Raw genomic sequence first — 23,236 nt, 5'->3', positions numbered from 1 at the left:
TACCTTTTTAATGAACATTTTCATTACTTTGAAGATTAATTTCATGAAACTCACAATGTATTATTTGTTTTCTCTTTATTAGATTTTCTAGACAGTGAACCTGTCGTATCCCAGAGATTTAACCTGTGTTGCAACCTTCAGAGTTTTTAATATCATAACTACTGTACCAAGGAAACCAAACTCAATTAGCAGCACAGACCCCCTCCCTAATTCTCATTAATTTACAAAGACACAAAGCATTAGCAAGCCAAGCCTGTAAACCATGGCATCTGCTCAGGTACAAAAATAAATACGATTTGCAGGAGACTTCTTATCCTATTTGTCATCAATGCTTAATCCAATCAGAATTAACAAGGACAATACATTTCTGCATTAAATACTTGAAACTTCTTGGGTTCGGAACTCACTTCTGCCTCAAAAAGACCCCACTCTGTGCAGTTCTTAATAGAGTTTAAAACAAAACCAGTGATTTAATATTCAACTTCTTCTGGGTGAAGGAATTACAGCAGTTCCCTAATAAGCTGCAAGATGATGATCTCTAGCCATTTAAAGGTTTCTGGTCATCACTGAGGATGTTATAATAAAAATCCATCTTCAAACTTGCTCTGGGTTCATAATGAAATGGAAGAAAAATACTTACATGATTAACAGATTTTTTTTTTTAAATGTGGATATACCCCCTGGATATAAAAATATATTTAGTTGGAAAGGACATTTTTGTTGTAATTCTCTGTTCCTCATACCCTCTAATAAAGTTTTAAACTGATTTGTTCTTTAGGATCTAGCAACATTTCTCTTAATTTTTTTAAATTTTAAATTTTGTTTACTATAATACATTGCCTCGGGGCACATGAAACATTCAAAGTTAGTAACAAGTTGCTGCAAACTTTCAAATACACACTTGCTTTATATCAAAATACATCCAGGGCAATGTTTTAGGTTCCACATGTGAAGGTATTTTTCATCTAGTGATAGAAGATAAAGGGTACTCGAGTACTGGTGGAATCTTCAACTATAAGAAGGTCCTGGATCACTTAGATGGATGATCCTTTATTCCAATACACACAGGTGGACTCTTATTCCTGTGCAGACAAACACACCAGTGCAGGACCAGGGCTTCCACATGGCACTGAATTAGGGAAATACACATGCCTAAGTCATTTTGATGACTGATTAAAACATTTTAATTTCATCGTCACCATCAATGAGAAACACGACTTGAGGAAAGAACAATAATGGGATAAGAACTCGCAAGACTTCTGCAGCTAAAGTCAGGTGCTCCTACTTCAGACTGCCAATGTCTGCTGCACTACATTAGTTCAAGCAGCGATTCTACAATGCATTGGGGTGAACTGTGCACGAAAACTAGACCCATTCTCACCTTATTCCAGGACTCTCACAATATCGATACAGTATATTTTATGCATTTTAGAGGTTAGAGACATCCTGTTCTGTAGCGTGTACACAGCCCCTCAATGTTGATTCCATTATGGCTCATGTTGCATCAAATTCCCAGTTAGCACCAGCTGCACCAGAGCACGCCATGCAGTATCATCCAACCAAGTGCAAAGTCTGAAGCCTCCTCCTCAAATTATGCTTGGTAGAAGACATATTGATCACCAGCCTGGTATAAAACAACACATACTGAAAACTGGGATTCTGAATCCTTGACAACCCAATCTCTTGAGAGATGAAAAACCAGTGAAACTAAATACCAATCTCAGCCCCAATTTACACCTCTTAACACTTTCCCATCTTGCCTTCCTCTGTGCTCATCACTACAAGTACCAAGGCACTCCCCAACTTAACCCCCCTCTCCTCAGGGTTGTATTTCCTCACTGTTCTACCAGCTCAGGCACCCTAAAAGGTGACTTTCAAAGGGATATAGCTAACCACAGAAAAGGAGTGTAGCAGCCTGCCGTGGGATGGTAATTTATATTTTCTGTATTCAAAAATTACATTTTGTATAACAGCAAAATACAGTTAAAATAGTTCAAACTGACCAGGCATCACAATTAGGAGACTGAATGGAAGAATAAGGCCAATACTTTCTTTGAAGAAGAATATAAATATGAACTAGGCAAATAATTAATTAGGAGAGTTGGATGACTCATTTAGTTTTTCATCCTATACCTGAAAGAAGAGACTTATAATTATACTCCATAAAGTCCAGAAATCTTAAAGTCCAGAATATAAAGTGGACTTCAACCACTACATCAAAGTGTGTGCTGGCTAAGCCCTTGTATCTGGAATTTTGCAAGTTGTATTCCAAGATATGTGAAATATGTAAGAATTTTTTATTCCGTAAGAAATGCAGCCATGTTTTTTCTAAACCTCTAATAGACTTTAGACCATTTTTGCAGAAGATTCTTACAGACCTATCTCCCTTCCAACCTCCCAGGTTGATTCTAAAAAATTATTTAATTTTTTGACCCACCAGGAAAGATCACATAGACCATTGTTATAATTCACAATTATCTTCTTACACTTCTTAATGGTGACTGATGCGAACATTAAAAGCAGTGAGAGTGGGCTGATGCCTAGCTGCTGGTAGCACGAACAGCTAAAAAGACAGTTTGAGAGCTTTACTCTAATTTGAAAATTGCTACAGAAGGCTGCATCCATTTCTCTAACATGAAGCAAAAATTATGATGTTAGTACTAAGTAGCTGTTAACTAGTACTAATCAGCTGTAACGCTAACTGGTACTGTTTGCCAATTATTTACTAGCCACCTCTTCCCCTTCCATACTGATGGCATCACAGCAAGAGAAATGTAAAATACTAAACTGCCTCCCAATAAAAGCCCAACAATGTATGAGAAGTTACTTTATTTCCTCTTTTAAATATACATATACAAGATATTTTATTTCAAAAGCACAATAACATTATACAAGTTTCAAATTTACATTTTTGCAGTTAAGGATACCAATATACGCATAATTCAAATAACTTCTTCAGTTTATCTTGGATGGAATTCAAATCAGTGGCATAAGTATCTTGCAATCACTAAATACAGATAATACTCACAGTGAACCAAACTGCATAGTAATTTATGAAATGAGAAATGACCACACTCATTAGTGATGATCTGGGAGCCCATTCGCTAGAATAATAAGTGCAAATGTACAGAAAACGATGCTAAATTTCTTCCTTTGCCCTCATTTTCCTACCTCTCCCAACCACAGAAAGACAATTGGGAATGTTAAGGAAGAGTTTGCCTGCTCAAACCAGCTTCTGTCTCTGTATAGTACAGTTTGAATTGCTCATTACCAACACCACAAAATAAAGTGATCTTGCTGCATGTCTGTTAGCTGAAATTCATGAGTACAAATTTCTTGCATCATTGAAAGTGCAGGGAGTACTGAAAATATCTGATACATGACTAGATAAACCACAGGGGAAACAGTAAGTGAACACAGCTATGAAGTCAGTGCTGAAGTCCGTGAAGCATGTTTGCTAATTTCAATACAGTGCTTTGGCTGGTAAGCAGTATTATTGGTAACCTTTGAACTAGCCACTGCACACAAGTCTCCATGGAGCTGGTTTTCCTAACCCAAGGTTTCAATCACAGATTAGACAAGACTAACAACACTGTTGTTTCTTTGCAGAGGGATTTACCTTCAGTTTAAAAAACTGAAAATATCAAAATGAAGAGAGAATTCTTCATTGCAATAAGAGGAAAATAGGAAAAGATACTGAAGATAACTATTTACACTGTCTGGGGAAAATAAGCTGAAAAAAAGAGCAAAAATTTTAAGGACTATTTGAATGCTAGAAAATAATGATTTGATATTCCAACCCATTTGAATTCCACTTTTAAATGAGTAGTGACTGCAGTTCACTAAGGACTTCAAGAAACTAGGAGGAGGATTATTATACTTAAGCATGAAATCATGATTTGTGATTCTCCCTCCCACCTGGCATGTCACCTCACTGCACCATTAAGAAAAGAATGCAAACATTGTGGTGTGTGTGTGTATGTCACACTGTGTGTGTATGTCACACACACACACAGAGCGGACCATTGCTAGAATGTGTGTCCATATAGCGCAAATTCAGTTATAGCGCAGGACCGCGGATGGATCCCAAATTTAATTACTGTCATTGGAATCCATGTTAACACGGTCCCCGCGTTAACACGGGACCGCGCATGGATCCAAAACCCTGCTTTCTAGCGGAGGTTGTGTGTGTGTGCGTGCGCACACGTGCTCTCAAACAGCAGGTCACAAAATTCTTTATAGCCCTCCCTTTCTAAGCCTTAACAGAGCATTAAAAAACAACACCCTCCCCCCCCCCCACACACAAACAGCAAGAGGGGAAAGTAGAACACACAGATCTAAAATGCATTCTCTGGATAGTTCAGCTTTTCAGACAGAGATGGCATTGCTTGGAAAAGTAATAGTTATAGGGAATTTATGTATTTAGAACTTTTACCTGTCACATCACAAGATCCCTTCATGTAAATTATTATGGCTAAAATCTGGGAAACAGAACAATGAGCTAATGAAAAATGGTTCAATCACAATATGCCATTAGTTATTGAAAAAGAGACAGACAACTATTTTTTTCCTTTAAGTTACAATGAGCATTTGGTTGGCTTGACTCCAGAAACAGACAGTTTATGGACAGTGCCAAACAGATAACACAAGAATGAAGAGAGGGAAGCCCCTCCAACATGGAGATACAAAGTATTGATTTATGCCTGTGTTTAGTGATTCTAAATAGATAATATTCCATGCTATCTTCTACAGGGTCTTGCTTTTTAATTCAACTTTAAATGGCTTTTATTTTACTGCAGTTTATGTTTTTTGCAGTGGACAGATGGCTAACCCACTGGATCAGCAATCTAGAGTTTGTCTCTGCACAGACTGCCGAGTACGATTACAAATATAGTAAAGCTGATCACAGCCACACCACACCAGTGTGGTGCTGGAGTCCTGGGTGTAGTCTCCAGAATTAGTAGACTAAAGCTACATTATATAAGGTGCAGTACTGGCAATGCAACAAGCACACACAGTTTAATTTTACATGCACCAAGCAAGATGGAAACACCCCCACACAATTCACTCCTTCTACCCCTCTTTTAAAGATTGGATTAGTGGAAACATCATTCCTCTGAAAGCACTCTCCAATAAATCCCAGGGTCTGGCACAGTGCAGGTTTCTGCTGCACCACTTAATGCTTGCTGAGCCTGTTGGTATGGATTAGTAGAGGCCTGGCACCACTTCTCCCTCTGAAAATATGCTACAGACCTTGGCCATTTTAAGTTCTAAGCCAGGGCTAGGAACCCAGACACACAGTACGGAGGAGGAGAGGTTGTACACAATTCCAGCTAGATTGTTGTAATTTCAAAAGACAAACAATTTCAACATCACATCAACCCTGATATGCCTATTGTACCACATGACTGTAAATATTAACAGCTTCTCTTACTTGGTTCTTTCCTAGCAACACACCTCCGGGTGTATTCCAGTGCCAGTAAATGACAGTTTGGGACTTTTGGTGTGTGCATATGGAAGGCAGGTGAATGTGGGAAGCTACACTCATCTAATCAGTAGAGACTATAACCTTTGGAAAAAGATATTTCTGTCCCTGAACATTCTACAACAGTCACCACATAGAGTGTTTTTTTTTTTTTTTAAAAGGTAAAACCTATGAAATGAGAATTATTTTGTTTCAATGCATCAATCATGTGTCTGAACCCTTAGAGAAGGCTCTGTAATACTCCCCCTTTTCCTTTGTCCAAACATCATCCATACTCATCGGGATTTAATTAAAAGCTAGGACTCAGAGCAGGTGCCAGTTGAATCCAAAGATGATCTGATTGGTTTCCTGGCTCCTGGCAATCTCCTCTATGATGCAGTGTTGCTGCCATAGAAGATGAAGTTTCCGGTAACGTTCATGACATAAATGCAGGGGGTTGCCTCTTCTTCATGGGAGAAATAATGAGAACATTCATTAGGCATGTTACAACATTACATATACCCATCTTTGGGCCTTTTCTTTTCCTTCTCTCTTTCCTGGTTGACTCTATGACAATGTCAAGTGCAAATAAGTCTAGGCAAAGTGTCTATTAACAGTCCCAGATTAACTACCCAGGCTAATAACCATGGAAAATACTGAATGACAGTGTGATTGCTAACCATTTTTCACCACCGGTCTGTCAGAAATGGGGCTGCTCAGAACTGTGCAGGAACTGCATGCAGTATAAGGGAAACAACAAAGAAAGGGGAAAAAATTAAGACTCCTAGCAAGTAAAAAGTTAAACATGCACTTACTTCAAGTCTGGGTCTGTTTCTCCATATTCATCGAGATAGGGAGCAGGATATAAGCAGCCTCTGGTTTTACCTTCTATCAGGACTACTCTGCATGCCCTGATTCTGAAGGCAAAAATAATCACGTTTAAAATATTATTAACCATATCATTTTGCAGGTACTATTTATAAGCAACCTTAAGGAAAGCTTAAACTTTGACAGGTCTACGCACAAAGTTGCACTGGCTTAACTAGAAGTGTTGTTTTAAACAGATTTAGTTAAACTAGTGTAACCCCCTGGATGAACACTGCTATATTGGTTTAAATCTAGCTTATATTGGTTTAGTTTACATCTGTAAATTAGCTGAAAGTTAAACTGATATAATCCAGATCTAAAACAACATAAAGGAGCATGCACTCAGGGGGTTACAAGAGTTTAACTAAATAAATTTTAAAAATCTATTTGAGCTAAACTGGTTCAATCTTTGTGTTCAGACAAGCCCGTACAGACTTTCACAAAAGCAATAAATATGTGATTGTATTGTATTAGATACCCGTGACATAAGGGGCCTTATCATCAATAAGAATAAAATGGTTACTTATCTGTTCTGTAACTGTTCAAGATGTGCTGCACATGTCCATTACACTTTTGGGTGTTGGTGTGCCCACTGCACAGCCATCACAAACGTATTTCTCAGTGGTACCGGTTGGGCAGCTCAAGCTCCCTCTGCTGTAGTGCACCACTGCATGCAGGTATAAAGAGCAGGGCTGGCCCTAGCCCCCCCTCAGTTCCTACTTGCTGGAACTTCGATGTAGAGGGGGACAAGAGGGTGGGTCATGGAATGGACACGTGCAACAACAGTTACAAAACAGGTTAATAACTGATTTTTCTTCGAGTGATTGTACATGTGCATTCTAAACTTGGTGACTCACAAGACATAAGAACAGGAGATGGGATCAGAGTCTATTTCAATAAAGATTGGAGAACAACTTTTGTCCAACTCTAGCATGCTCTCTGAAGTCTTGCCTCCCACTGTGCTGTGGCTCAAATGTGTGGACTGAGGTGGTTGCTGCTGTACAAATGTCAACAACTGGAACCTGTGCTAGAAAAGCCGCTGAGGCCAACTGCAACCTCACCGAATGAGCTGAGAGACTGTCCGGCAGAGCAACATTAGCCAAGTCATAGCACATATGTACACAGGATGTGATCCAGGAAGAAATTCTCTGGATGGAGACTGACCTCTTTTTCTGTCTGCCACTGCTATGAACAGTTGGGATGATTTAAGAAAGTGTCTGGTTCTGTCCAGGTAAAATGCTAAGGCTCTCCTCATGTCCAAAGTATGCAAATGCTCTTCTCCCTTGCTCATGTGTGGCTTTGGGTAAACTACGGGCAAATAAATTGGCTGGTTTACGTGGAAAGAAGAAACCACCTTTGAGAGAGAATGCAGGTCCTTAAAAAAGATCATATACGAAGGCATTAATGCACATTAATGCCCACAGATCCCCTATTCTTCTGGCAGAGGTAATGGCCACCAAAAATGCCACCTTAATTGATAGATGCAGCAGAAAGCGAGTAGCTAGTTGCTTTAATGGAGAACCCATATATCTTGACAATACTAAGTTTAGATCCCACAGGGCAACTTGATCTTGCATCTAAGGGTTTAATTTGACTAAGCCTTTTAAAAACTTTATTGACATATCATTAGAGAAAATAAAGTGATTGTCCACTTCAGGATGGAGTACTGAAATAGTTGTTGTATGTACCTTGAAGGAACTTGTCCCCAAACCTGGTTTTGTGTTTCAGGTATAATAATTCAGGCCCAGAATACGTTGAACTGAAGAACTTGTCGGCGATAATCCACACTGGCGAGAACAGATGGAAAAACATTTCTATTGACAGAGGCAAGTTACTCTTGTAGAAGGCTTTCGGCTATTCAGCAGGATCTCGATGTCTTTCAAGTAGGCCTGCTCTCTAGTGCCTACCGATAGAGCATTCCTGCAGTTAAGTGAAAGGACTGTAGGCTCAGGTGGAGTAGGCAACTGTGATCCACTAGACTTGGACCTAATCTCCCAGGAAGTAAAATTAGAAGTTTCACTGATAGTGCCAGGAGAGTGGAGAACTTGTGCTGATGGGTTCATGCTGTGGCTCTACGTGTGATTCTGGCCTGGTCCTGTCTTATCTTTAGTAACACCTTGTGAATGAATGGAATTGGTGGAGAAGCACAGAGAAGCTTATCACCTGTTATGGAACCAGGACTGTGACTCCGTAGGGAGCAGAATTAGTGGACACTTTCTGTTGGACTTTGTTGCAAATAGGTCTATCTGGGGAAGCCCCCACTGCTGGAAGATGTACCTGGCCACATCTTGCAAAGACATCACTTGTGATGACTTGTAAATGATCTGTTCAGGTGGCCTGATAGGTTGTTCTGTGTCCCTGGCAGGTAAGATACTTCTAGATCTATCAAGCTGGCAATACAGAGCTCCCAGAGTAAAGTTGCTTCTGGACAGAGAGGAGAAGAGCAGGCTCCCTGTTGTTTGTTGAGGTAAAACATTGCCATTGTGTTGTCTGTGAGGACTAACAAGCTGCTTCCGCTGATCTACAACAGAAATACTTGGCATGCTAGGCTGACAGGTTTCATTTCTCTGACACTGATGTGTAAAGCTGAGTCTTCTGAGGACCACAGACTCAGAGTCTGTCGAGAATCCAGGTGGGCTCACCACCCCAGATCAGAAGCATCTGTCACTAGCATGAGAGTTGGCTGTGGGTGGGTAAACGGAACGCCCACACATACATTGGCAGAATTTGTCCACCGATCTAGGGAGGTGAGGATAGGTGGAAGGGGCCATATGACCTGTAAACCTCGAACAGTTTTGTACAGGTGTGACGGGGTAAGCCTTCAAAGTCTAACAACTGAATAGATTGCCTGGAATCTGGATACTGGAAGAAAGGCCCTGGCTTGAGAGGAGTCCAGTACAGCCCCCATAAACTTTATCCTCCAGGCCTGGGAAAAGAGAGATTTTTCTGTGTTGAATAACAATCACACTGCATTGAACATTGATTGGATCAGGTCAAGACTGTTCTGTACTTGCAATGTAGACTGGCCTCTTACAAGCTAGTTGTCCAGATAGAGGTAAATCTGAACTCCCAGTCTTCAGAGTAATGCAGCTACTACTGCCATGACTTTTGTAAAGACTCTGGGAGCTGCTTACTCGCTGAAAGCAGTACAGTGAAGTGGTAATGATTTTGATTCACCAGAAATTGGAGGCACTTCCTCTGACATTGATTGATTATCACCTGGAAATAGCATCTTTTAAGTTGAGGATGACATACCAGTCCCCCGGATCCAGGGAAGGGGTAATAGAAGCTAGGATGATCATGCAAAACTATCTTTTTTTAAAAGCGACAAAGAGTCCTGTGACACCTTATAGACCAGGGGTAGGCAACCTTCCAGAAGTGGTGTGCCGAGTCTTCATTTATTCACTTTAATTTAAGGTTTCGCGTGCCAGTAATACATTTTAAAGTTTTTTAGAAGATCTCTCTCTACAAGTCTATATTATATAACTAAACTATTGTTGTATGTAAAATAAACAAGGTTTTCAAAATGTTTAAGAAGCTTCATTTAAAATTAAATTAAAATGCTGATCTTACGCCACCAGCCTGGGGTTCTGTTCACCTACGTTGGCAGCGGGCTGAGCGGGGCCTGTGGCTCGGACGGCGGCTGGCAAGGGGCCGGCAGCCGCGAACCCAGACCTGTGGGGGGGTTCAGGGGTCAGGGCAGAGGGCTGGGTGTATGGGGGGTGCAGGGCAGAGGACTGGGTGTGTGTGGGGGGTTCAGGGGTCAGGGCAGAGGACTGGGTGTGTGTGGGAGTTCAGGGGTCAGGGCAGAGGACTGGGGGTGTGTGGAGGTGCAGGGCAGAAGGCTGGGTGTGTGGGGATCAGGGGTCAGGGCAGAAGGCTGGGGTGCTTGGCTCGTGGGGGTGCTCCCAGCCCCCTGCCCTGAGCAGCTCATGGCAGGGGGCTGGAAAGGATATGCCCTGTTCCACCCCCATCCCCAAGGCCCCGACCCTACCTCTTCTCTGCCTCCTCTACGGAGCAGCAAGCACACTGCCATTCCTCCCCCTCCCAAGGGCCATCAGCTGATCAGTGCAGGGAGGGAGAGGAGGAGGGGCAGGAAAGCAGCACGGTGGGGGAAGAAGCGGGGGAGGGGGGAAGCTTGGCTGCCACAGGACCATGCTTCTGCCTCCTGCCCCGGCAGGGGAGAGCAGTTGGGGGGGGGGGGGGGGGTTGGGGCGCTGAGTGGGGCTGGGGGCCGGGACCGTGGCAGGCAGCAGCATGCCACTCAAAATCGGCTTGCATGCCGTGTTTGGCACGTGTGCCCTAGGTTGCTGACCCCTGTTATAGACTAACAGACGTATTGGAGCATAAGCTTTCGTGGGTGAATACCCACTTCGTCAGATGAATGTAGTGGAAATTTCCAGAGGCAGGTATAAATATGCAGGCAAGAATCAGTCTAGAGATAACGAGGTTAGTTCAATCAGGGAGGATGAGGCCCTCTTCTCTTTGAAGAGAAACTGCTGAGCTTCAGTTCATTTGCAAATTTGACACCATCAGATCAGGATTAAACAAAGACTGTGAATAGCTAGCCAACTACAAATGCAGTTTCTCCTCCCTTGGTGTTCACACCTCAACTGCTAGAAGAGGGCCTCATCCTCCCTTATTGAACTAACCTCGTTATCTCTAGACTGATTCTTGCTTGCATATTTATACCTGCCTCTGGAAATTTCCACTACATTCATCTGACGAAGTGGGTATTCACCCACGAAAGCTTATGCCCCAATACGTCTGTTAGTCTATAAAGTGCCACAGGACTCTTTGTCGCTTTTTACAGATCCAGACTAACACGGCTACCTCTCAGATACTTATCTTTTTTTTTAAATTTGTTGAGTGGATGCAGGTTTAAGATTGGCCTGAAATCCCCCTTCCCTTTGGGATTAGGAAATTTCTGGAATAAAACCCCTTCCCTCTGGGACTACATGGAACCTCCTCTATGGCTCCCAACTGAAGTAGCTATTGTACTTCCTCGATAAGGAGTTTCTTGTGAGAGTGGTCCCTGAAGGACAGGGAGGAAAGGTGGGAGGAGGGGCAGAAACAAACTGGAGAGTATATTCCACTTCCACAGTGCTCAAGACCCTATGGTCTGAAGTTACTCAGGACCAAGCACAGTGAAAGTGGGACAGATGGTTTGCAAAGGTGAGGTAGTTTGGCTCTGAAGAGATGGAGACTGGTATGTAGATCTCAACTGACCATCAAAATGATTGCACTTCCAGGCTATCTTGAAGGGCCCGGAGCTGGAGCCCTAAATTCCCTGTAAGCTGCACAGCGGCACAGCAATCTATTTAGCACCACACAGGCACTTAGGGAACCCGCCCAGGGACCTTCCGCGGCCGGGGCAGAGGCATCCCTCCCCTGGCCCCAACTCACCCTGTGGCCCCGACCTGCTGCGGCCAGAGCGGCCTGGTCCCAGCCCCAGGCGTGGCCTGGCCCCAGGAGCGGCCCTCCCCTGGCCTGGGCCTGGGGGAGGGGCACCTATCCTGCCGCTCCAGACCCCCTGCAGCGGGGACAGGTGCCTCTCCGCCCCAGCCCAGGTGCTGCTGCTGCAGGGAGAAAGCGCTGGGGGGAATCCTCTCTCCCCGCATAGACCCAGAGCACCCTCCTGCACCCCAAAGCCTCATCCCCAGCCCCACCCCAGAGCCCGCACTCCCAGCTGGAACCCTCAACCCCTGCACTCAACCTTCTGCCCCAGCCCTGAGCCCCTCATCCCCAGCCCCACCCCAGAGCCCACACCCCCAGCCGGAGCCCTTACACCCTCACACCCCAACCCTCTGCCCAGCCCTGAGCCCCCTCCCACAAGAACCCCTCGGCCCCACCCCACCGCATGATTTTTTTTGTGTGCACCAATATGAAGGTGATGTGTCACACATCACCTCCATATTGGTGCACATAACAAAATTCATTCCACACATGGGTGGGAAAAATTAGAGGGAACACTGCTGGAGCTGAAGCAGCAGGATGGGGAGGCCTATGCATATAACCCTGGACCACTTTTTTTGACAGGTCCTGTTGAGAAGGAGAAATGGAATATCTGTATGTTTGCTGGGGCCAATAATGCTTCCTGACCAGGGCAGGTGTGTATAGATCTATGGACTTCAAGGTGGCTCTAAAGTCCTTAAGTTAATGGAGCTTGCTGACGGTCTGAGATAAGAGAAGGACCTTCAAATGGCAAGCCCTGGATAATATTCTGGACTTCATAGGGAAGACCAAAAGACTGCAACCAGGAAGATCTACGCTTGGCAACTGCAGAAGCCATGGCTTCTATCTGCTGAGTCTGCTGCATTCAGCCCCATCTGCAGTGATGTTCTTGCGACTAGTCTGCCTTCATGGACCAGGGGAGAGAATTTCTGGCTACCATTCTCCAGGAACAGCTCTCTGAACTTCTCCATGGAGCCCCACAAATTAAAATTATACACTCCAACAGAGCCCGATGGTTAGCAATATGCAATTGCAGCCCCCATCAAATAAATCTTTCTGCTGAATAACTCTTGCCTCTTAGCATCTTCTGACTTGTGCATGGCAGCCTGGTGCTGCTGTGATGACTGATGAGCCCAGAGGTGGGTGAGTCTAAAAGTACTCAAAACATTGGGCAGGTACATTGTACTTTCTTTCTGCCCTTTTAGAGGTGGGAGCCAAAGAGGATGGAGTTTGCCATAAAGCCTTTATAGGCTCTAGTATGGCCTCGTTGATTGGCCACCAGGTGACGTGAGGATTCCCTAACCCCTCGACCTGTACACTTAAGTCTTCAGCCACTTTCTTTAACAACTCCTGATAAACTTTAAAATCCTCAGGAGGAGGAGGTGAAGTTATCCCAGATGAAACAGCCTCATCTGGAGAGGAAGCCAAGACTGGAAGGGGTAGAATCTCTTCTAATGGCTGTTGCTCTGGTTCTGGAACCTCTTCTTGGTACTTCATACTAGGCCTGTTACTGGACTCTGGGGACGGAGCCTCTCGGTGTGCAGATTCTGCCCTTCTAGATGAGGGTCTCAAGTATGCATGGTGTGGTGAAGATCTGAAAGTTGGGAGAAACCCCCAACTGTTTCAAAACAACCACTGGTACAGGACAAGGCCCCACTGTCCTGGCCACATTCTTATGGCAAGTCCCACTCAGAGGTCAGGGTGATAGGTCGGAAGAGAGGATCTTTGAGGGGCCCGGAGGGTCTTGCTTTGGGGTTGCGAGTCATCAAATCCCACCTCTAAGCAGGACAACAAAGATTCCCCTTCTTCTGACAATGGCAGGGCTGAACTAGTTGGTGCTGGTGACCAGTTCCAAGAGACTGGCGATGAGTGAAGCGACACCATCATTGCATGCTTCCCCTTAGAGGGTACCGAGGGCCCACCTATCCAGAAAGCAGGCAACTGGGGTACTGGAGGTTAAATTGCTGGCCGATGGGGCAGCAATGCAGAGGGATTGGACTCCTATAAGGAAGGAAACAGTCACCAAGAGGCAGCAGCAAGAAATCTGCTCTGCAAGTGCTTCTGGGGTAGTTGACATGGAGATGATCCCTTGTTGCAGTGCCCAAGAAGTTGACAGTGCTGCTTCTTGCGGCAGGCTTGACAATGCTCCTTGTGGTGCTGGAGTCAACTCAGTCACCAATTTGGAGGAGGAGTGTTTAGGTTTCAGGTGTACTCTACTCGACTCCTTCTTGCCCCTCTCACCAGACTTAGAAGGTGGACATCTTCCCCTGGTTGGGGTTTTTCTGGAAGTTTGTATTTCTTCCTCAGTGTGGGCAAGGTAGAATGGTGCTGGGATTCCTCTAAAGGTGGAGGCGCTTTTCTCAATGAATCTGGAGCACTCAGCACTGAGGAAGACTGGGATGGCTCTGACAGAGGCCTGAGCGCTGCCTCCATCAGCAAGAATTTCGGCCTAGCCTCCCTATCCTTCTTTGTTCTAGGCTTGAAATCCCCTCACAAGTGCTTTATGTGCACCTCCCCAAGCACTTCAGGCAGCTATTACACGGATCGATCACTGGCATAGGCCTTGAGCACAAAGTGCACAGTTTGAAGCCCGGTGATTGGGGCATACTCCGGTACCACAAACAGAAAACCCCACAAATGAGGAAATCAAGTCTGAAAAGAAGTCTAACCATCATAACTATGCTGAAGACTGGACTAACAAACACACATACAAAATATTCACAAAGGCCAAGAGAACTGTTCTGGTATTGTAGCGTTCCAACGACTGGCAGTAAGATGGAACTGAGTGGGGGTAGGGGCAGCTCTGCCCTTTACAACTCTGCACAATGGTGTGCACCAGCAGGCTGAGCTTGAGCTGCCCAATGGGTATCACTGATGGAATAAGTTTCTGATGGCCATGTGCTGTGTACACCGACACCCAAGAGTGGAATGGACATGTGACATCACTTGAAGAATAATCAGCTATTACATTTCTTTATTTTGTGGACTGCACTATTCTGTTATCTGGGTATGGTCAGTCAACTGCCTCTTCACTTAGCTACTAGAACATTCTTGACATTTCACTGTGACCCCTATGCTAATCTTCACTAACTGGGAGGATACCACTTATACAGAGAATGTGCTAAGTGCTAGCCATGTTTATTAAAACTGAGAAACTTTAGTTAATTATTGCAGTCTTTTAAAGAAAATAAATACTGCTCTCCTTCCTTTTCTGTGTCTATGTGTGAGCAAACTCACTCCTGATGGGCAGTGCAAGGAGGTAAAAGCTCGGATGCCAGTTAAATCTGTTTTGAAACCTCCAGGAAATAATTTCTTCCTCCTACAGATGCTCTTGGAGTTCTGTTATTTCTCCCCCTTAAGAGCTCCACACTATAGCAAACCTCTCAGAGGAGGTATGCATGTTGCTCCCTCCAAAACCACTCGATCCCATGCCTCAAGCCCTCTGAACAAGTTGGTCCCACCCCAATGTCAATTCAGCCATTTTTAAGCTACAGAGAACAAAATTAATAGACAAAAATCAGATTTAGCCCCTTTACAGTACTCAACAATGCATAAAAAGCTGCATTTTTAAAAGTGTAAGTAATTTGTCCATCACATACACTAACAACTTGGCACTAAACATGCATAAAAGGCTAGGATTTTCTAACGAGCCTAAAGGAGTAGGGCGCCTAACTCCCTTATGATACTTTGAAAATGCAAGCCAAATGCAAGATCCTGCAGCACAGACTTGTTATTTTACCTGAAAAGTAGTTACTGTTAATATAGACTTATTGGCTTTGTGGTATTCTGTAAACACATGACAAAGGGTGCACTGGACATCTTCAGACTATAGCACTCCCCATTGACCAACACTGCAGTTTTACTGCAGGGTGATTTAACTTTTTGGTGGCTTAGAGCAGTGGTTCTCGTACCCCTGGAGGTACGCAGAGGTCTTCCAGGGGGTAGATCAACTCATCTAGATATTTGCCTTGTTTCACAATAGGTTACATAAAAAGCACTAGCGAAGTCAGTACAAATTAAAATTTCATACAGACAGTGACTAGTTTATAGTGTTCTATATACTATACACTGAAATGCAAGTACAATATTTATATTCCAATTGATTTATAATTATATGGTAAAAAGAAGAAAGTAAGCAATTTTTCAGTAATAGTGTGCTGTGACACTTTTGTATTTTTTTGTCTGACTTTGTAAACAAGTAGTTTTTAAGTGAGGTGAAACTTGCAGGTACACAAGAGAAATCAGACTCCTGAAAGGGATACAGCAGTCTGGTTAAGAACCACTGGCCTACAGTGTATGTCAAAAGCTGGCTCTTTCTCCCCAGTCCCAAAGAGTATGAGGTTTTTTGCCCTTCTGTGTCATCTGGCCTTCTTAAGTTATTTTCCCCTGCAAAAAATTACATACTGGCCAGTTACCTACTTGAGGAACATACACACTCCAGCTCCACACTGGAGAGCATGAGAGGTACAGGCTCCCAGCTCCTCCCCATTCACCAACTCCTGGCAGCAGGTATTCTGGGAGCATAACATGGTGCCACAGAACAAACACAACACTGGGTGCTTTTGTTCATCGTCAAAAGACCGTGGGCACCTGTAAAGAGAAAGGTGGTAATTAAGTGCAGTATGGAACCAAAATAGTTATTTCAAATACATTGAAAAGTTAAAAAAAAAAAAAAAAAGAGAGTCAGTTATGCTGTTTTGACCAGAAGGCCTTTTTCAGAAAAGAGGTACCATCAATCACAATGCTTCCTCAGAAACTATCTGGTAAAATTTGTTCTAATTTTTCTCATAAGAAAGAGGTGCTTCTCTAGAGTATAGATCAGCTGGGGAGGGGGGAAAATTGGTATAAATCCAATGAAAGCTTTTCTAAAGTAATTGTTAATTCTGTGATCTCATGGGACATTATTTTTCCCAACATTACATCTACCAAGTGATGTTCCAGACGTTCTCAAGCTACGGTCTTGCAAAGCATTGCTCCAAGTCCAGGCCTGTTCACATGATAGTAATTCTCCTCTTCATTTCCTAACTGTTAACACAACTAAAACTACATTTAATATTTTCCTATTAGTTTTCCCATGTAATCAATGGCTGTAGTTGCCATTGGGATCTTATTCAATTGCAAATGGCAGATTAGGTGACCCATGCAATTGTGAATGGAAGGGAATGGTCAGCAACAATCTTTCTGTTAAGATGTGGATCACACTATAAACATTGAGAAACTCCTGCTGTATTTAATGGAAACAAATGAAAGGATAAAGCTGCATCAGCGTATAGACTCCAGCAGGATCCAAAGACTGCTAAAATGCATATTAAATCAGCATGAATGGAATGAGAAAACCTCCTCCTCTCCATGAATAATGTACCTCTCTTCAGTAAATCATTAATGTAGATATCCAATCCGAGAAATGTGCCTTATTAAAACTAAAAACTGAGAAAATGCAGGATTAGGAACTGAATCAAGTCAGAAGTGGAAGTAAATTCAGTGATGTTATTCTAGCCCATTTATACAAATAACAAAACTGACACACAGGCACAGTACTAGGATGCCAAAGTGGGTAAGGTGATGTAGGTCAGGAGCAGCACTGGCAGGGTGACATAGCATAACTTGCTCCGTGCCTGACTCCTCACTATTCACAGATCAAACCAGTGGTTCATTCATGAGCATTAAGTTCACTACTGTTAAAATACAAAACAAACTTCCATGAGCAAAATTCTCTTTAGAAAGAATTAAAAAGCACTTTGGCTATATCCATGTTTCCATGCTTTTCCACAGGAAGAATAACTAAAGTGAAATGATATATTTTCACTCTGTCTTCTCTGCTACCAACACTTCATCTGTGGGAAAGGTTCAGTATTCCCATTCAAAGCCAGTGCCAAACCTCTGGTCCTGGAGTGGGCAATGGTGAAAACAACTGTCAGCTATTTCAAACCTACATTTGTTTACTGAAGTGTGTCAGTACTTTAAGCTGTAATAGTTTTATATATGGTAATTATGGGTAAAGTAAGTAGCATCATACTTAAAATGGACTGCTGGTTATTGATGGTTAGGAACAAAACAGTATGTTCACTTCAAATTTTGCAATACTCTTCCCAGACTTGAACATCACAGACAACAGTTGTTCCTGGATTGGTGAAGTGGCAGCATTTGATTTCCATCCCAGAATTGTTTCTGTAATAGTTTTGCCACGTGTCACATGGGTTACACTAACTGCAAGAATATGAAAAGGAGAAAACACTTGACAAGAAGGCAGATCAAACTGCTACTTTTTACCTAAACTGAGAGGCTTGATTCAGGAGGCAGCTGTAGTCTTCTGGAAGCTCTATCAAATTATTTCTTTTCCTTGGATATCTAGTAAATGAGCGGAAGAAGAAATACTGTAAAAAATATTAATGAAGGATACAGCCACACAAGATCACAACAAACAGAATGGACACATACTGCCAATAGTTCACCACTCTAGTAAACTTACTGTCCTCTCTTTCAAACTCCCAGGGCCTAGAATCATGTCACAACCTCTAACAGCCAAAATAAGGGGTATAAGACAAACCACACAGGAAATGTTTCCACAGTAAATGTACAACAAAGGTAAGAAAACTAAGTTTGCATGGAATGGGCATATATTTTACAACCCAATGAAGGTTATCTCATGTTACCAATTGTTACATTAGCCCACCCCAGAAAAAAGCTGATGTCTGGGTGGAGTGGTAAAATGTTTGATGTTCTGAGAGAATAGTAATTGTTTAGTCTTGATAAAGGAATCCTGTAAAGTCATTTGAAGAGGTGGGTGTGTTTATGGCAAAGGTGCAAGAGGAAGCAAGGAATCCCTAACTGCAAGACTTGCCCTCCTTTAACTACCCAGAGCCCAGCTCCTTCAGCTGTTACAGATCAAAAACAAAGCCCAGAAAAAATGAAACTAACCTTAGTGAAATGTTTTTCCCTTTCAGAAAACTTAGTACAGCAGGGTCAGCACACCACCTGTATCAGACAAATATTCACAGACTATATTGTATGAACACTATATATAATTAATAAGCATAATTACACAAATCTAAAAAAGTAGTGAAAAATCTTGAAAGTTTATGCAAGAGAGAAATCTATTTTTAAAAACACAAAATTATAAAGATTTCACCAGAATGAAACACACACAAAAGACGTTCACACCATCTGCAAATGCTGATTTTCTCAGAATGTGAACATGGACTATCACACACTGCTTCCCTTGGAATACCTATTGATCAAGGTTGTACATTAAAAATATCCTACATTTTAAATGTAGTATTTATTGCTTCTAGTGATTGCTTTTCAAACACTTTTTTTAAATGCACCATTGAAAATGTTTACTGTATTTATGTTTATAATGGCAAAACATATCCATCTACACAGTGTAGTAAGTTACTGTACTGCCAAGCTGCTAATCACAGGAATGAAATGACTGCTTTGGTATTCTTGCTGAGACAGTTATTTTATACTACTTCTACGAAGCAGAGGAGAAGAGAGACCTCCAGCGATTGGTCATTTTAGCTGATGTGTTTCAGTGGCACTTCTCAAAAACAACTGATTTTATAAACACACACCCCCTCCCCCCCCCCCCCCCCCACAGGCAATAGCGTTATTACTACTTAAAAGATCTGGTCTCACATTTGGAATCCCTCTCCTTTGAGCTGGGAGCGCTATTGTGGGGATAATGTGTTCAGTCTCAGCTGGAAGGAATGTCTGTTACATTAAACACACACACCCCTTTTTTCCTTATAAGCAACCACATAACGGACTTAAAAACCCAGTTGCTTATTGGAGGTTGTTCTTCAAATAAATGAAGCAAAATTATATTTAGTATATCTGGGGATAATCTGAGGCAGTATTAAGACAGAAGGTTGGAATCAATAGGCTCAAAATATCTCCTTGGTTGAAGTATGCTGGACAACACAGAGGCCTCATGATGACAGAGGGCAAGAGAGAAAAAGAGAAGCAGAGAATTTCACCAGGAACCAAGAAAGCCAATTACTATAACAAAATATTAACTTTAATATTACATGCAGTGGACTCAGCTGAATGTGGACATTCTTCAAGACAGTGATGTGGAAGTTCTAGTAGTTTTTCTTAGTTTTAACCAATCCCTCCTTTACAGATAGATTTCTACATCCATATTGTTGGGGTAATACCCTACTTTTAACTAGTAAGTCAACTACGGCACCTAATCAGACTCTGTTTTCGAAATCAGGGAGATATAGCCCAAAGCTAGAACTGGCAGGTTATACTTTATGTCAGACTAAGAACCCTGCTTTCAGATACCATCATAGTCGGTGCCTGTCCTGGGGGCAGATAGGGCTGACAAGACAGACCAATGAGCAAGGAATCGTATAACACAAAAGCAACACTCCAGGATAACTTCCTTCATGGATGCTGATTGCAATCCCCTCTATATGCACCAATTCCAAATGAGTCATTTATTTTGGTTTAATACAGCCATGATAAATTATTCTAAGATATTCAAACTGCTTAAGTCAGAAGGGACATCTAGTCTAACCTCCTGCACAGTGCAGACCACGGAACATCACCCACCCACTCCTGTAATAGATCCATAACCTCTGGCTGAGCTACTGAAGTCCTCACATCCTGATTTAAAGACTTCAAGTTACAGAAAATCCACCATTTACACTTGTTTAAAACCTGCAAGCGACCTGTGTCCCATGCAGCAGAGGAAGGTAAACCACCCCACAGGGTCTCTGCTAATCTGACCCAGGGGAAAAGTCCTTCCTGACCCCAAATATAGCTTAGTTGGACCATGAGCATTTTGGCAAGACCTACCAGTCAGATACCTGGGAAAGAATTCTCTGAAGTAAATCAGAGCCTTCCCCTCTAGAGTCCCATCACCGTCTGTTGGGGTTATTTGCTACTAGCAATCGCAGATTGGCTACATGCCATTGTAGGTAGGTTCATCATACCACTCCCTCCATAAACTTATCAAGCTCAGTCTTGATGCTAGTTAGGTTTTTTGCCACCACTGCTCCCCTTAGAAGCACTTCACTCCTCTGATGGTTAGAAACCTTCATCTAATGTCAAGCCTAAGCTTGTTGATGAGCTGTTTATATCCATCTGTTCTTGTGTCAACACTGGTGTTTAACTTAAATAACTCCTCCCCCTCCTTGCTATTTATCCCTCTGATGTATTTATAGAGAACAATCATATCTCCCCATAGCCTTCTTTTGGTTAGGCTAACCAAGCCAAGCAATTTGAGTCTCTTCTCATAAGATAGGTCTTCCCTGTCTTAAACATGGGAGACAAGAATTGCACACCGTATTCCAGATGAGGTCTCACCAGTGCCCTGTATAATGATACTAACACTTCACTGTCTCTACTGGAAATACCTAGCCTGATGCATCCTAGGACTGCATTAGCGTTTTCACAGCCGCATCACATTGGCGACTCATAGTCATCCAGTGAACAACTAATACACCCAGATCTTTCTCCTCCTCTGTCGCTTCAACTGATAAGTCCCCATTTTATAGCAAAAATTCTTGTTGTTAGTCCCTCAGTGCATGACCTTGCACTTTGCACTATTAAATTTCATCCCATTTCTATTACACTAGTTTTCAAGGTTGTCCAAATATTCTTGTATAATATTGTGATCCTTCTCTGTATTGGCTATACAGACGAACTTTGTGTCACCTGCAAATTTTATTAGGACAGTCCCACTTTTTGTGCCAAGGTGATCAATACAAATGTTAAAGTAACATTGGTCCCACTAGTTACTTCCCTCCAACCTCAGAGTTCCTCTTTCAGCATGACCCGTTGTAGTATCCCCTTTAGTCAATTCCTTATCCACATTTCAATTTTCATATTAATTCCCATCTTCTCCAATTTAACTAATAATTTCCCATAGAATCATAGGACTGTAAGGGATCTCGAGAGGTCATCTAGTCCAGTCCTCTGCACTCATAGCAGGACAAGTATTATCTAGACCATCCCTGACAAGTGTTTATCTAACCTGCTCTTAAAAATCTCCAATGATGGAGATTCCACAAGCTCCCTAAGCAATTAATTACAGTGCTTAACTACCCTAATAGTCAGGAAGTTTTTCTTAATGTCCAACCTAAACCACCCTTGATGAAATTTAAGCCCATTCCTTCTTGTCCTGTTCTCAGAGGTTAAGGAGAAGAATTTTTCTCCCTCCTTCTTGTAACAAACTTTTATGTACTTCAACATCTGGAACTGTATCAGATGCCTTACTGAAATCTAGATCTAGATCTGAAAATTAGATCTATTCCATTGCGTCTAAAGAAACCCCCCAAAAAACACTTATCTTCTCAGAAAAAAAAATCAAGTTGGTCTGGCACAATCTACCTTTTGTAAAACCATGTTGTATTTTAGCCCAATTACTGGTTACTTCTACGTCCTTAGCTACTTTCTCTTTCAAAATTTGTTCCAAGACCTTACATACAAATTGAGGTGAAACTAACAGACCCGTAGTTTCCTGGATCACTTCCCTTCCTCCGTTCCCCTTCTTAAAAACAGGCACTATATTAGAAATTCTCCAGTCACAGGGTATGACCCCTGGAGCTTACATTCATTACAAATCTCTGCTATTGGGCTTGCAATTTCATGTTCCAGTTCCTTTAATATTCTTGGATATAGATTATCCGGGCCTCCCAAGTTAGTCTCATTAAACTGTTTGAGTTTGACTTCCACCTCAAATGTGGTAATTTCTACTTCCACAACCTCATTTCCATTAGCCACTCTGCCACTACCGCATAGCTCCTCATTACCCTTATTAAAAACTGAGGCAAAGTATTCGTTTAGGTGTTGGACCATTCCTAGATTATTTTTAATCTCCACCCCAACTTCAGTGTTTAGTGGTCTCACTTCTTTTTTCCTTGTTTTCTTTTTATTTATATGACTACAGAACTTTTTACTATTGGTTTTAATTTCCTTTGCAATGTTCAACTCTGCCTGGTTTTTGCCAGTTCTCATTTTTTCCCTACATTTCCTGACCTCCAAGAGGTAGCTTTCCTTGCTGATCCATCCCAACTTCCTTTCCTTGTAGGCTTTCTACTTTCTCTTAAGAACCTGTTTGAGATGACTGCTCATTGAATTTGGTCTGCAATCCTTCCCTACACATTTCTTCCCCTTGCTTGGGATGCAGGCTTCAGATATTTTAAGTCAACATTGAAGAAACTAATTCCAAGTCTCCTCCACATTCAGATTCTTTAGTTCTTACGTCCAATCCACTTCCCTAACCAATTCCCTTAATGTTTTAAAGTTTTCCCTTTTGAAATCAAGGTCCTTAGATGCAGATCTATTTTTGTTTATCCTTCCATTGAGTTTAAATTGAATTAACTCATGATCACTCAAACCAAGGTTGTTCCCTACAGCCAGTTCTTCTATGAAATCCTCACTACTCACCAATACCAAATCTAAAGTGGCATCACCTCTCGTAGATTTGGTGACTTTTTA

The 23,236-nt window shown here is 42.4% G+C and overlaps 1 protein-coding gene across 2 annotated transcripts in view; it reads right to left on the bottom strand.

Annotated features, from left to right (window-relative positions):
• Positions 1–2,814: 2,814 nt before the first annotated feature.
• Positions 2,815–23,236, bottom strand: part of UBR1 (ubiquitin protein ligase E3 component n-recognin 1) — a 147,986-nt gene continuing 127,564 nt past the window's right edge. For both annotated transcript variants that reach the window (XM_008169906.4, XM_005284635.5), the window contains exons 43-47: positions 18,704–18,760; positions 18,056–18,133; positions 16,205–16,375; positions 6,280–6,381; positions 2,815–5,930 (exon numbers count right to left, since the gene is read on the bottom strand). In XM_008169906.4, the coding sequence (XP_008168128.2) occupies positions 5,789–5,930; positions 6,280–6,381; positions 16,205–16,375; positions 18,056–18,133; positions 18,704–18,760 (550 nt within the window). In that variant the 3' untranslated portion in view covers positions 2,815–5,788. The remainder of the gene's footprint in view (positions 5,931–6,279; positions 6,382–16,204; positions 16,376–18,055; positions 18,134–18,703; positions 18,761–23,236) is intronic.

Source organism: Chrysemys picta, chromosome 4 (assembly GCF_011386835.1).
Source record: "Chrysemys picta bellii isolate R12L10 chromosome 4, ASM1138683v2, whole genome shotgun sequence".
Classification (NCBI taxonomy): domain Eukaryota; kingdom Metazoa; phylum Chordata; order Testudines; family Emydidae; genus Chrysemys; species Chrysemys picta.
This window is presented reverse-complemented; position numbering and strand designations above follow the sequence as displayed.